The sequence below is a fragment of the Diceros bicornis genome, chromosome 19 (genome assembly GCF_020826845.1).
Source record: "Diceros bicornis minor isolate mBicDic1 chromosome 19, mDicBic1.mat.cur, whole genome shotgun sequence".
Lineage (NCBI taxonomy): Eukaryota > Metazoa > Chordata > Mammalia > Perissodactyla > Rhinocerotidae > Diceros > Diceros bicornis.
Window position 1 is genome coordinate 23,898,853 of NC_080758.1, and position 14,247 is coordinate 23,913,099.

At 43.9% G+C, this 14,247-nt stretch overlaps 1 protein-coding gene across 3 annotated transcripts in view; it reads right to left on the reverse strand.

The window, feature by feature from the left end:
* Nucleotides 1–14,247, reverse strand: part of PHF20 (PHD finger protein 20) — a 152,043-nt gene that overhangs the window by 39,402 nt on the left and 98,394 nt on the right. For all 3 annotated transcript variants that reach the window (XM_058562789.1, XM_058562788.1, XM_058562786.1), the window contains one exon: nucleotides 346–444. In XM_058562789.1, coding sequence (XP_058418772.1) covers nucleotides 346–444 — 99 coding nt within the window. The remainder of the gene's footprint in view (nucleotides 1–345; nucleotides 445–14,247) is intronic.

Consider the following 14,247-nt stretch of genomic DNA (forward strand, 5'->3'; position numbering starts at 1 on the left):
CTTGAAAGGGTTCAGAGACGTGTGTTTACAAGTTGTGTATGCAAACAAATACAGGCGTTCATCGGCATATCCTCTCCTATCATGATGCTTTCATATGCTCTGCCCTGTGACAGGGGACACTGGCCAAAGCAGCAAGAGGGGGAGTTTTATAAATGCCAAACAGGCCTTGTAACACCCGGGCTGAGTGGGCTCCTCCCCTGCCAGGGCCCATACTAGGCTGAAGCCACAAGTTTCAGTAAAGGCCTGCTGGCCCTTCCAGGCTCAGAGGCCAGGGCTGGGGAGAAAGCAACCCCTCCCCACCGATGGTAAGGAAACCCAAGTGTAACAACTCAGGGGAAAAATTACCAAGTTTGGTTTTCTTTTTCTTTTTCTTTTTCTTCTTTGGCTTCACTCTCACAAACTCTTTGAATTTCTTTTCTTTATTCTTTTCCTTATCTTTTGCAGCTAGAATTAAACACAAGTTTAAGTCTTGGCATTTTAACATTTTGTGTTCAACACTGAGATGTTTATTCTTAAGTAATTAAGCATGTCCAATGAGAAGAACTAAAATGGGCAATAGAACAGAGTTTCAGGTCTGGTTCTGCCTGGGAGGTCAATTTCCATGCCCTTTAGGGGTCTGGAACCATTCCTCCATCACCTAGCCTTTAGACCAGGAGCAGGCAAACTCTGGCCCACTGCCTATTATTGTAAATAAGTTTTACTGAAACACACCATGCTCATTTGTTACATGTTGACTATGGCGGCCTTCACCTTTCAATGGTAAAGTTGAGTAGTGAAGACAGAACCCTACGGCCCTCAAAGCTTAAAGTATTTATTGTCTGGCTCTTCACAGAAAAAGTCTGCCAACCCTACTTAGATCACTGCTTCTCAGTACTGGCTACATACTGCAATCACCAGAGGAGATTTTTAAAAAGTGAATGCCGAGGTCCCACCCACAGACATTCTGATTTAATTGGCTTGAGGTGTGACCTGGGTGACAGGATTTTGTTTGATACTTCTCTTTTTTTTTTTGTAACTGAGGTACAACTCACATAACATAAAATCAACCATTTAAAAATGAGCAGTGGGCCGGCCTGGTAGCCTGGTGGCTAAGTTCGAATCCTGGGCACAGACCTACACACTGCTCATCAAGCCATGTTGTGGTGGCATCACATGTACAAAATGGAGGAAGATGGGCACAGATGTTAGCTCACGGCTAACCTTCCTCAGCAAAAAGAAGAAGATTGGCAAAGGATATTAGCTCAGGGCCAATCTTCCTCACCAAAAAAAAAAAAAAAAGGAGCAATTCACACTTTCCAAATACCACAACTTTACTGTCTGCTTCTTTTCACAGCAAAACTCCTTAAGTTATCAATACTCCTCATCCAAAATTCTCACTTCAGGGGCCGGCCCCGTGGCTTAGCGGTTAAGCGCGCACACTCCGCTACTGGTGGCCCAGATTCGGATGCCAGGCACGCACCGACGCACGGCTTGTCGGGCCATGCTGAGGTGGCATCCCACATACAGCAACTAGAAGGATGTGCAACTATGACATACAGCTATCTACTGGGGCTTTGGGGAGAAAAAGGGAAAAAAAAAAAAAAAGGAGGAGGATTGGCAGTAGACACTAGCTCAGGGCCGGTCTTCCTCAGCAAAAAGAGGAGGATTGGCACGGATGTTAGCTCAGGGCTGACCTTCCTCAAAAAAAAAAAAAAAAAAAGAAAAAGAAAAAAAGAACAAAATTCTCACTTCACAGATTTTCCTAATTCCATTCTTAAAAGCTTCCCACCTACCACTTTATTGAGATCACAGTCTTCACAGTTAACTGTAGCCTCACCATTGCAAAAATCCAGTTGTTTTTTCTATCTTATCAAATATATTTGTAGCATTTCAAATAACTGATCAGGCCTTTTTAGATGTTAAGAAGTGCTTAAGCATACATGTTTCCTGTGACCTAGCCATTCCACTCCTGGATATTCACTCAAGGAGAACATATGTCCACATGGAGACTCACACATGAGCGCCCACAGCAGTTTTTGTTGTGATCACCCAAACTGAAAAGTGCCCAAACGTCCATCAACGGGTGAAAGAACAAATAATTTGTGGTGTATCTATATAATGGAATATTTTTCAGCAATAAAAGTATGCACTATTAATATATGCAGCAACATAAGTGAATCTCAAAATAAGTATGCCTAAAAGAGCTAGATAAAAACTCGTGCAGGGGGCCGGCCCGGTGGCGCAAGCGGTTAAGTGCGCGCGCTCCGCTGCGGCGGCCCGGGGTTCGCTGGTTCGGATCCCGGGCGCACACCGAAGTACTGCTTGGTAAGCCATGCTGTGGCGGCGTCCCATATAAAGTGGAGGAAGATGGCCACCGATGTTAGCCCAGGGCCGTCTTCCTCAGCAAAAAAAAAAAAAAGAGGAGGATTGGCGGATGTTAGCTCAGGGCTGATCTCCTCACAAAAAAAAAAAAAAAAAAAAAAAAACTCGTGCATACAGCATGATTCCATTTATATAAAATTCTAGAAAATGAAAACTAATCTATAGTAACATAAAGCAGAATAGTAGTTGCCTGGGGTTGAGGGATAGGGGAGGGGTGGGAAGGAGGAATTAAAAAGGGGCATGAGGTGGGCCAGCCCTGTGGCTTAGTGGTTAAGTGCACGCACTCCGCTAGTGGCAGCCTGGGTTCAGATCCCGGGCGCACACCAACACACCACTTCTCCGGCCATGCTGAGGCCGCGTCCCACATACAGCAACTAGAAGGATGTGCAACCATGACATAAAAACTATCTACTGGGGCTTTGGGGCGGGGGGGGGGGGGGGGGGGGGGAGGAGGAGGATTGGCAATATATGTTAGCTCAGAGCCGGTCTTCCTCAGCAAAAAGAGGAGGATTAGCACGGATGTTAGCCCAGGGCTGATCTTCCTCACAAAAAAAAAAAAAACGGGGCATGAGGGAAGTTTGGGAGGTAACAGATATGTTTATTATCTTGATTGTGGTAATAGTGGGTACATACATACGTCAAATCTCATCCAATTATACAATTTAAATATGTGCAGTTTACTGCACAACAATTAAGCTTCAATAAAGCTGTAAAAAAAGAATAATCCAGTGGCATGTAGTACATTCACAAGGTTGTGCAACCAGCTCTACCTAGTTCCAAAGCACTCCCATCATTCCAAAGTAAAACCCCTTACCATTAAGCAGTTTCTCCCCAGTCCCAGCCCCCTGCCCTTCAACGCCTGGCAACCACCAATCTGCATCTGTCTCTACGGATTTATCTACTCTGGACATTTCATATACATGTAATCATACAATATGTGACTTTTTGTGTCTGGCTTCTTTCACTTAGCATAATGTTTTTGAGGGCATCAGGATTTTTTAAAAACATTCTCCAAGTGATTCTGATGTGGAATCCAGATTATTACAGAGCAGGTGTGGGTGGGGTAAGCATTCAGAGTCAACTGATTTTAAGTAACCACTTGTGTGCAAAGAAACCACAACATCTCATTTAATCCTAACAACGACCGGTGTGTCTCATTCCCATTTTACAGATGCAGAAACTGAAGCTCGGTGAGGTAAAGGCACCTCCTTGACATCACACAGATATTTAAAAGTAGGTTCATCTGGCTCTCCAGCACCATGTCAGAACTGCCAGCCAAGCCCCTCTCCTGAATGGGCATCAGGGTGGATACAGTTAGAGAGGACAGTGGGCTGCACCTATCAGCTGGCAAGCATGGGCTCTTTATAGACAGAAGTTAATCTACTGGTGAAAGAACATAGGACTTAAGGGTCTCTAAGCTCCCTTCCTGTTAAAAATACCCTGCACTGGGAAACAAAGTTCAATGAACAAGAACTCTAGAAAAGACCTTAGTCTAATTTACAAAAATACTCATTTTACGATTAAGAAACCAAGGCCCAAAGAAATGAGTTGACTTAGCCAAGGTCATACAGCTGATTAGCAAAATATGGTCAAATGCCTCCTGAATTTTATAAAAGCCACCAATAATATTTACTTTCCTCTGATCCTGGGAACAGAGTCTTCCTCAAATATAAAAATAGAACTCATTTTTGCACATTCTCTTGGCTACAACCATGTTATTAGTCACGGTTTAACTTCATTTATCAACAAATATTTGAGCATCTACTATGTTTCAGGCACCATTCTGGGGAGAATGGATACGGCAACAAACAAACAAAAAAGACAAAAAACCCCACCCTCACAGAGTAACATTCTAGTAGGTGGGGTGGAAAACAGGTTAAGTTATATAGTATTTAGGAGGTGATTAGTGCTGTGGAAAAAATAAAGCAGGAAAGGGGGACAGTAAGGATGAGAGGAGATTTGCAATTTTAATAATCTGTGGTCAGAGAATGCCTCACTGAGAAAAGGACATTTGAACAAAGACCTGAAAGAAGTGAGAGCACGAAACCTGCAAAGATCTGGAAGAGTGTCCCAGGCAGGGGTCAGCAAGTGCAAAGACTCAAAGAGCAGGCCTTCAGTGGTTGAGAAATAGGCACAGAGAACACTTCCTAACTCATCCTACAAGACCAGCACTACTCTAATACCAAAATTAGATAAAGACATTACAAGAAAGGAAAACTGCAGACCAATATCTCTCATGAACACAAATGCAAAAATATTAGCAAACTGAAATCCAACAATATATAACAAGAATTATTATACCATGACCAAGTGGGATTTATTCCAGGTATACAAGGCTGGTTCAATATTCAAAAAATCAATTAATGTGATATACCATATGAACAGGCTAAAGAAGAAAAATCATATATCAACTGAAGCAGAAAAAGCATTTGACAAAATCCAACACTCATTCATGATAAAAATTCTCAGAAAATTAGGAATAGAGGGGAACTGCCTCAACTTGATACAAGACATCTACAAAAAACCTACAACTAACTTCACAGTTAATGGTGAGAATTGGATGCTTTCTCCTTAAGTTCAGGAACAAGGCAAGGATGCCCCCTCTCAACACTCGTATTCTACATCATACTAGACATCCTAGCTAGTACAATAAGACAAAAAAATGAAATAAAATACAGATTGGAAAGGAAGAAATAAAACTGTCTTTGTTTGCAAAGACATGATTGTCTATGTAGAAAATCCCAAAGAACTGACAAAAAACCAAAAACTGGAACTAACAGTGATTATAGCAAGCTTGCAAGATATGAAGTTAATATACAAAAGTCCATTGCTTTCCCATATATTACCAATGAACAATTGGAATTTGAAATCAATAAATAGCAAGGAGGCCTATATGCCTCCATTGAAATTCAAATTAGAATTAGATTGAGGGAGAGAAGACGATGTGCGCTAGAAGCAGATCATGTAGGGCCTTGTAAGGAAGCTGGCCTTTACTATGAGTGACTTAGGGAGCCACTACAAGGATTTGAGCAAAGGAGTGATACGATTTGATGTGCTTTCACTCACACACCTACAGAAACTGCTGCCCAATCCAGCTTTTGATTTGTAAACTCAGGTTTTAATGACCTCCAAACTAAAGTAACTGTGCCCATTAGTTTAGTGAAATGCTGACAGCAGTAACCCAATTGGTAACAGAACCAGCTGAAGAAGAGATATCACGTAGGTCCTAGATCCTCGAGACAGAGAGGTCAAGATGTAAGGTATAAACTGCCAAATGCCAGGGCATACTCAGTCATTACCTAAGTATGGGAGTTCCTTCGGGCTTCTCTAAGAACAATCTTTTCTGCATTTCACATTTTATAAAACACATCATATCCTTTACAGAACCTGATAGGCAGTAAGAGAAGGATGGGGCAATTCATTCCATACAAGGGATTCCTGAAGACTCCACATTATTCAAATTCACAAAATTCATGATTAATATTCCCATAAAATGAAGGCATAATGAACACAATCTTATCGGCCTACCACCTTTGAAATCATGTGATTGATGAATTTTCTCAATTTCTTGGGATTTGCACTAATTCAAATTTTGTACATAAAATAAGACTTGTTATATCACACAACTTGAAACTGGCGAACTTCAATTCTGCATAAAATACAGCTATACCTTAACATTATTCCCACTTTACAGAGGAGGAAGTGAAATTCAGAGAAGCTGCAGGATCACATAAATTGGTGTAGCAAAGGTGAACTCAGACCTATTAGAGGTCTTGGGCCTCCAAGTCTTAGGCCCTGTGCACTGTCCCTGAAATAGGAAACAAATACAGGACATGGATCTGCTGTATAGTTCAACACCATCACCACCTCTTCCCTGGCTATGCAGGTTTCTCCTTTCACTTTGTGCTTGCTGGGTGTGGTAGACATCGTGGGTATCTCCTAGAATCTCTTCAACCCCTCCTTCATTGTGCAGCATCTAAGGGGTTTGGACAGGACTGACTCCACATTCAGGTAAACCAGTAAGAGTAAACCCCATGCCCCTTGTTAAAAGTGACAGGCTTAGACAATCTGAGCCTGGGCCAATTGGTTCATAAGGCAGGGACAGGAATGGACTAATCCAACCCCAACTTAAAACCCTGGTCCAATGTTTATAATAAGGGTATGCTCTTACTCTCTTGTTAGACATGAATGAAGCAGCACGGAGCCTTAAATGATAGCCTGGCTACCATCCTATGACCACAAGGGTATCCAACCTGAAAACAATACTGAGAAGTGAGACGGTAAGACACTGGGTCCTCAACCAACAGTCCTGGAGCAGTACCTCCCCTGGACTTCCCTATTAAACGAGCCAACACATCCCTTTCCTTGTGGAGTCAATTTGAACTGGGTTTCCTGTTACTCGTAACTAAAAGCATCCTAAGTGTTGCAGCTGGTCAGAAATGTGGTCACATCAGGCTTTAAAGAGTCCTATCCTGAGGCTTCAATTAGAGGAGTAGAGAATGAAGATAAAAAGGAGATATTCTAGGAAGTTGTTCTATAGAAGCCTGTGTTCTCTGAACACAGAGGGAAGAGAGAAAGCCTTCAGAGGCTCCCCCTAGCTTCTGGCTACAGAACATGAAGTCGTACGTGGGCTTAGGTGGCAGAGCTCACAGGGAGAACTGCCCAGCAGGGACTGAGCTAACCCAGGTGAGTCCCTGAGGAACAGCAGCAGACGAGGTATCAACAGGCAGAGTTTAGTCAGACTACCCAACAGCACAGGAAGTCTCCTGCAGGGAGGCACTCCTATTCCCCACTGCGGGGTCCAGGGGCAGGGCTTCCTTCCTGGAATCCTAAGACAGCAGAGCCTAGAGGTGCGCGTATGGGCTCTGCAACTAGATTCAAATCATGACGCCACCACCTGCTAGATGTGTAGATAGTGATTCAAGTTAATTCATCACATCTGCACCTCGGTTTCTAACCTATAAAGTGGACACAATAGTACCCGCTTCATCGGGTTTGTTTTGAGAGTTAAAAGAAACAATACAAGTATAGAACTTGGAACAGTGCCCAGCACATGGCAAGTACTCAAATGTGAGCTGTTATTATCTTGCTTGCAATACTCTGTCTCTGGAAAGTAGTGCTGGTCTGCTGTCAGCTCTCTCTTTGAACAGCTTGACCAACTGTTCCATGACCCACAAAACATGTACCTGGCTGCAGAGCTTCTTCCCAAACGCCCAGGCTTGGCTGGACAAAGAGCAACTTCCTGCCAGGGCTCTAGATCAGAGAGCAGCTTGTCACCTGAGGAGGGCGAGGCTTTTCCAGGATGGGCACTTGTTCTCTCCTCAGGCTGCAGGTAGCCATCAGGAGAAACACCAGAACCCTTCTTGCTCCCTCTGTACAGCCTACTCCCTATTTCTCCATCAGATCATCACCGAGTTATGAGAGCAGAAGGACAACTATCATCAGACTGCTGCTTCCAGAAGGGAAGAAGAAAGAATATCACCCTCACCTATGGCAGAACTGCTTGTACACCACAGAGTACGGCCACACAGCCGGGACGAGCAGTGACCACAGTATGTTCTGACTTGCACGAGGGGATGGCAGCTGACGGAGAGAGCAGAAGTGGCTATGATCTTAGAGGGATACTCACTGCCTATCAGAGGAAGTGGTGCTCCCAGCCTAACACCATCATTTCACCATGTCTACCTTCCCAGCTTCATCACCCATCAGTCCCCCACCACGGATCCCACCCAGACATCAGCGTAAAAGGGCCTTCCAACAAACCCCCCTGCCAAGCACTACATTTTTCTGCCTTGCTCATATGGCAGAGACCGCTATGTGTTCTCCAATACCCATTTCTCCACTTCCTCCATAGAAAAGAGTACATTTTCCACCTTCCCCTGAGTGAGATGTGGCCAGATACATCTGTCTGGCCTATGAGGTATGAACAGAAGTGATGTGTGGCACTTCTTGGTTGTGCCCTTAAAAGAAAGAGGCATGCCCTACCCTTCCCTACTCAGCAGTTGAAAGATAGGCTAAGTGGTGAGCTATTTTGGACCATGAAGAGGAGAGTAACACCTTAGGACCAGTAGAACAGTGAGGAGAAGGCTGGCCCTGGACAACTTCATAAAGCCACAGCAGAGCCACTGGAGGAAGCTTGCAGTTTTACCTGAGAGGGAAATAAACCTCTGTCTTGTTTAAGCCAGCTTCTTTGGTTCTCTCTTTAAGGCACCATAATCTATATAGTAATTAAGCTCAGATAGCTCTTTTCCCTTTAAGGGGAGAAAGGGCACATCTCTGTGAGAAGGCCAGTCTACTACCACAAGAAAAGGTACAACAGCAACAAAGGTGCCCCAAGGCTCATTCTGGCCTAAAGCCAAGGTTTACCCACAGCAAGAATATGAAACAAACAGATGTGACAATACGTAATAAGCACAGGTGAGCTTCCCTTTGATCCTGGAATATTCTTTCTGGGCCAAACCTCTACTCAAGGCTAAACTCACCTATGCAGAAATAAACCCAAATACCAAGGAAGCCTGAACTTGCTCCTGGAAGAGAATTTATTAAATGGATTCTGGTACTCTGAGAAACCTCATCTGGAAAAGGAAATCTAAATCGACCTTCCAGGGCCGGTGCCGTGGCTTAGCGGTTAAGTGTGCGCGCTCCACTGCTGGCGGCCCGGGTTCGGATCCCGGTCGCGCACCGAGGCACCACTTCTCCGGCCATGCTGAGGCCACATCCCATATACAGCAACTAGAAGGATGTGCACCTATGACGTTCAACTATCTACTGGGGCTTTGGGGGAAAAAATAAATAAATAAAATTTTAAAAAATAAAAATAAATAAATCGACCTTCCAAATTCACTTACGTGACTAAAGGCCTGGCTGACAGAGGAGGAAGCATCTGAAGGCCAGAGTTAAAAGGGGCACCTTAGGGACAGATGATCATGACAGTCTGTTCCTGGCATGGGGATGCCTTTCCTATTTCCCTGCCTTCTGGTCCCAGCCTCACCCTTTATAGCCTAACTCAAACGTCACCTTCTCCCCTCCACATTCCAGCCCCTGCTGTACAGGTAAAACCCGAACCTGTGCTCCCACAGCACTTTCTACATTCCTAACATAGGACTTAGCCCTTTCACTGGATCTCTTTATGTGCTTTCCTCCCCACTTGAAGGGGGCTTCTCTCATTCACACCCAGCCCTACAACATCACTTTAGAAATGAGGAAAGCAGATCAGTGAAGAGATCAGATCACAAGAGAATAGTGGAGGATTACTACTGAGATTCAGTCTATGGACTCACAGACCAGAACTGCTTCTCCTGCTCAACCTTACTGGCAGGAAAATTAAGGGGACATAAAAAAAAAAATCTCTGCAGAGCGTTTTCTGGTCCAAGTGGACCAGAAGCCCCAGGTAGCTCCATCAGAGAAATCCATTAGAACCCAAGTTCCCATTTGCCATAATCAGAGTACTCAGCATAAACGGGATACATTTTACATTAATTACCCAAGCAGCACAAATAGCACAATACTCTGTTTTTCACTTAAGCATAATGTCAAGTTCACACTGCCTGTGAACCAGGACACAGGCTGCCTGGTGTCAGAGTCTCACCTTGAAACATCTCCCCAACTGAACTCTCCCCATCTGTCTGAAATTCCACACTCAAAGATAAGGGCTTTCTTAGAAGTCTGAGGTGAAACCCAGATATGCTGAGAGAACCAGTGAGCTTTAAGCTGGTTCTATTCTTTCAAATCTTAAGAATGTCTGGAACAGGAGCTGCCTTCTGGAGGGTTAGGGTCTGTGGAATCTTCCAAATACCTGCTATGTTCACTTGCATTGATAGCCAGTGGTGTGATGAAGGCTGAACATGTCTACTGACTCCAGTTCACAGATGATGATACTGAGGTTTCTCCTGGTTAGTGACAGAGGCAGGACTAGTGGTCAAGGTTTTATTTTCCCATCTAGAACACAGCAAGATGAACAGTCTGGTTTCTTCCTTCCTGGTAACTGCTGGCCATCTCGGCAATCAGGCATGGGACAGTAGGGAAATCATCTGTGAGGTCTGTGTCCACCTGATATGAGGGCAGAGGTGTGTTCTTTCTGGCTGCACAAACCTGCCTTCCACCTGAGCGGATACAGGAAAGACCAGGCTGTACTCCAGACATGGGTGAGTGACCTGCGTGGCACTCACAGGCTCACATTCTGTCACCAAACTGACCAGTTTTACAAAGGACCAGCAGGAGGGTAACAAGTTAAAACATACGGATTCAAAAGACCCTTCTGTTCCCTCTAAAGTATTTTGTGGCCATCCATCCCCGCCAGCCTGGTGAGTATATGCACAGCAGATCTTGTTATTAAAGAAAATGACAGGCAAAAATCCCCAATTCGCCAAGAGGTTACAAAACCCCAGTGAAAGGGATCCTTCTGTATTAAGAGACAGAATAAAATCCCAGGTCAGTATATCGGTATCAGACCCAAGGCTGGTATACAAAAGCAGAAAACAAATCGCTCAGGTTTCTTGATTATACCAAAATGGCAACTCCTTGTCTATTGGTTTTGCAGCTCATCAGCAGTCAGCTGAGTGTAGAACTCAGATCTCTGACTGCCTGGGTTAATGTTTTCACTGAGATAAAGAGCTAGTAGTTACTAAGAGTTTACTATAGGCCAGATATCACACTAAGTAGTTTACATTAGGTCATTTAATGCAAGAAAGCTCTGAGGTAGGTAGTACTATTATCTCTATTCCATAGATGGGGAAAATGAAACAGCAAGGTTCTTTGTCCAAGGTCATGGAGCAAGCAAGTGGTAGAGGCTGGATCAAACTCACGTGGGCTGACTCCGAGCCTCTACATATTACTCCACACAAATCTGAGAAATGCATTGTTAGGTGATTTCAACATTGTGCAAACATCAGAGTGTACCTACACAAACCTAGACAGTATAGCCTACTGCACACTTAAGCTATATGGTACTGATTTTACGGGACCACCATCATATGTGTGGTCCGCTGTTGACCAAAACATCGTTAAGCAGTGTATGACTGTATCTATCGTTAAAATATTTACATCTGCAACAGGGTGGGAGTGCCAAAGAAAACACAATGCAATACTATCCACCAGCTAAAGAATCAATGAGATCTACCTATAGGTTTCAACCTGGATGAAGCTCAAAGATAATGCTGAACAAAAGCAGCAACTTCCAAAAGAGTATGTATGATATATTATTCATGCCTATTTTATTTTATTTTATTTTGTGAGGAAGATGAGCCCTGAGCTAACATCCATGCCAATCCTCCTCTTTTTGATGAGGAAGACTGGCCCTGAGCTAACATCTGTGCCCATCTTCCCCCACTTTATGTGGGATGCCACCACAGCACAGCCTGACAAGCGGTGCATCGGTGCGCACCCGGGATCCAAACCCGGGCCGCCAGCCCCGGAGTGCGTGCACTTAACCACTACGCCACGGGGCCAGCCCCCACGCATATTTTAAAAACACACAAAATGCTCTATTATTTATCAATATAAATGCTAATATAACACTCAAAATACTACATATTATTTCTCAACATATATGCACATATTTGGGAAAGTATAAGGGACAAGAAAGGAAAGACAATTTAGGGGGTTTCTACTTCATCCTAATGTTTTGTTTTCCTTAAAAAAAATCTGAAGAAAATATGGCAAAATGTTAACATTTGTTAAGTCTGGGGGGATGGATTCATGCATGTTTACTACATAATATTGTATACTTTTCTGTATGTTTAAAATATTCCAGAATTTTTTAAATAAAATACTAAAATCACTGAAATATGTTTTGCCTATGAGACCGGCAATCATTTAAAACGCGATAATATTGACAAGAATGTAAAGAAACTGATACGCATAACCAGTTGGAAGGAGATCACAAACTGGGACAAACTTTTTGATGGGTGATTTGGCATCATCCATCAGAAGTTTAAATCTGCATTTCCTTTGCCCAAGCAAATCCAGCCTCCAGGAGTTTATCCCATGAATTCACGTACAGGGCAAATTAATCTTTGGGGAGGTTTACTTTGCTTTAGCACTTGATAAGAGTGAAAAAAAATCAGTAAAATATAAGTTTTTTGTAGGAAGAATGTTTAAAGCACAGTACAGGGGCCGGCCGGGTGGCGCAAGCAGTTAAATGCGCGCGCTCCGCTTTGGTTGCCCGAGGTTCACAGGTTCGGATCCCGGGAGCACACTGACGCACCACTTGTCAAGCCATGCTGTGGCGGCGTCTCATACAAAGTAGAGGAAGATGGGCACAGATATTAGCTCAGGGCCAACCTTCCTCAGCAAAAAAAGAGGATTGGGGGCCGGCCTGTGGCTTAGCAGTTAAGTGCGCGCATTCCGCTACTGGCGGCCCAGGTTCGGATCCCAGGCGCCTACCGACACACCGCTTCTCCGGCCATGCTGAGGCCGCGTCCCACATACAGCAACTAGAAGGATGTGCAGCTATGACATACAACTATCTACTGGGGCTTTGGGGGAAAAATAAAGAAAAAAATTATTTAAAAAATAATAATAATAATAAAGTACAGTATACCCTACAATAAGATAATGACAACTGTCAGAATGAGGCAGAGCCATATATCTATACTGACATGGAAAGATATCTTTAATGAAAAAAGCAAGTTGCATATGATAACAACTGTGTAAAATATATTTTCTATTTAGACATATATGTGTTTGGATATGCACAGAAAATATCTGAAAAGTTATAAAAGCATTTGTTAAAAAATAGCTACATCTACAAGGGGGGTGGAGGTGCCAAGCGGAGGGAGACCTTTTCCCCTTAGTATTCTTTTGTATTGATTTTACAGCAATCATATGTCACTTTTATATATGCGGAAGTGGGGAGTACAAAAATTACAGATTCTAAACTCAGAGGCACTGAATTGGAATGTCTGGAAAGCAGGGCCCAGTATATCTGGATTTTTAACAAGTCACCCAGTGACACCCAGGCAGCTGGGTTAGTCTAGGTGAGATCTAGCTGCTCCGGGTGAGATCTAGGCCAGGTCATGGGGGAAGGGGAGGATCTCAGTGACAGGTCCCTCAAGTTTTAGGAAATAAGCTTGCTCCCAGAATTAACCATGTATTCAACGGCAGAGAGATATAAACTCACCTAAAACACAGGATGGCCACCAAAGCCAGTAGGACTGGCCAGTAATAGACATTGACATCCCTAAGGATCAGCACTTGGCCCTAAATGAAACAAGCATTGCCCAGGTGAGAGAATGCTCTCATCTGAGAACTGGGCCAGTCCTTTCTTCTCTGTGCCAGGAATATCCACAACCAAGAGCATCAGGCAGAAGGGGACTTGGGGCTCTTTTATAGTGCCCGGAACAGAACCTGGCACATAACAGGTGTTCAATAAATAGCTGTTAAATGAACAAGTCAATCTATTTTAGCTTGAGGCATTTCTAACTCCAGAGCTCTGAGATTCAGTGCTCAATAAGCAACTTTCTCTTCCCACACAAGGTCTGACCTAGACAGAGGAAAGGAAGAGTTTTGATAGCTGTGGACTTCATTTTAAATACGTAATTGGCAACTGGCCTTGAGCCATCAGTCTACTACTATCCAGTCCATATCAGCCTGCTCTGAGAGACATACATCCACTGGTGGGTACCTGAGCAGGACTCTGGTGAAGTCATTAAGGTGGTAAGCGCTGCCATGCCCTGCAGCCCACAGGGAGTCTTCTCCTTGGTGATTACTGGCCAGCTGCCCTTCCTTGGGCAGCAATTTTTAGCTCAATGCTTGGGCTCACCAAGTGCACAGCTAGACTGCCTACAGCTGAGGGTAACAGAGCTGCGGGGTCCAATACAGTGACCCTAGCCATATGCAGCTACTGAACATCTCAAATGTGGCTGGTCTAAATTGAAATGTTCAGTA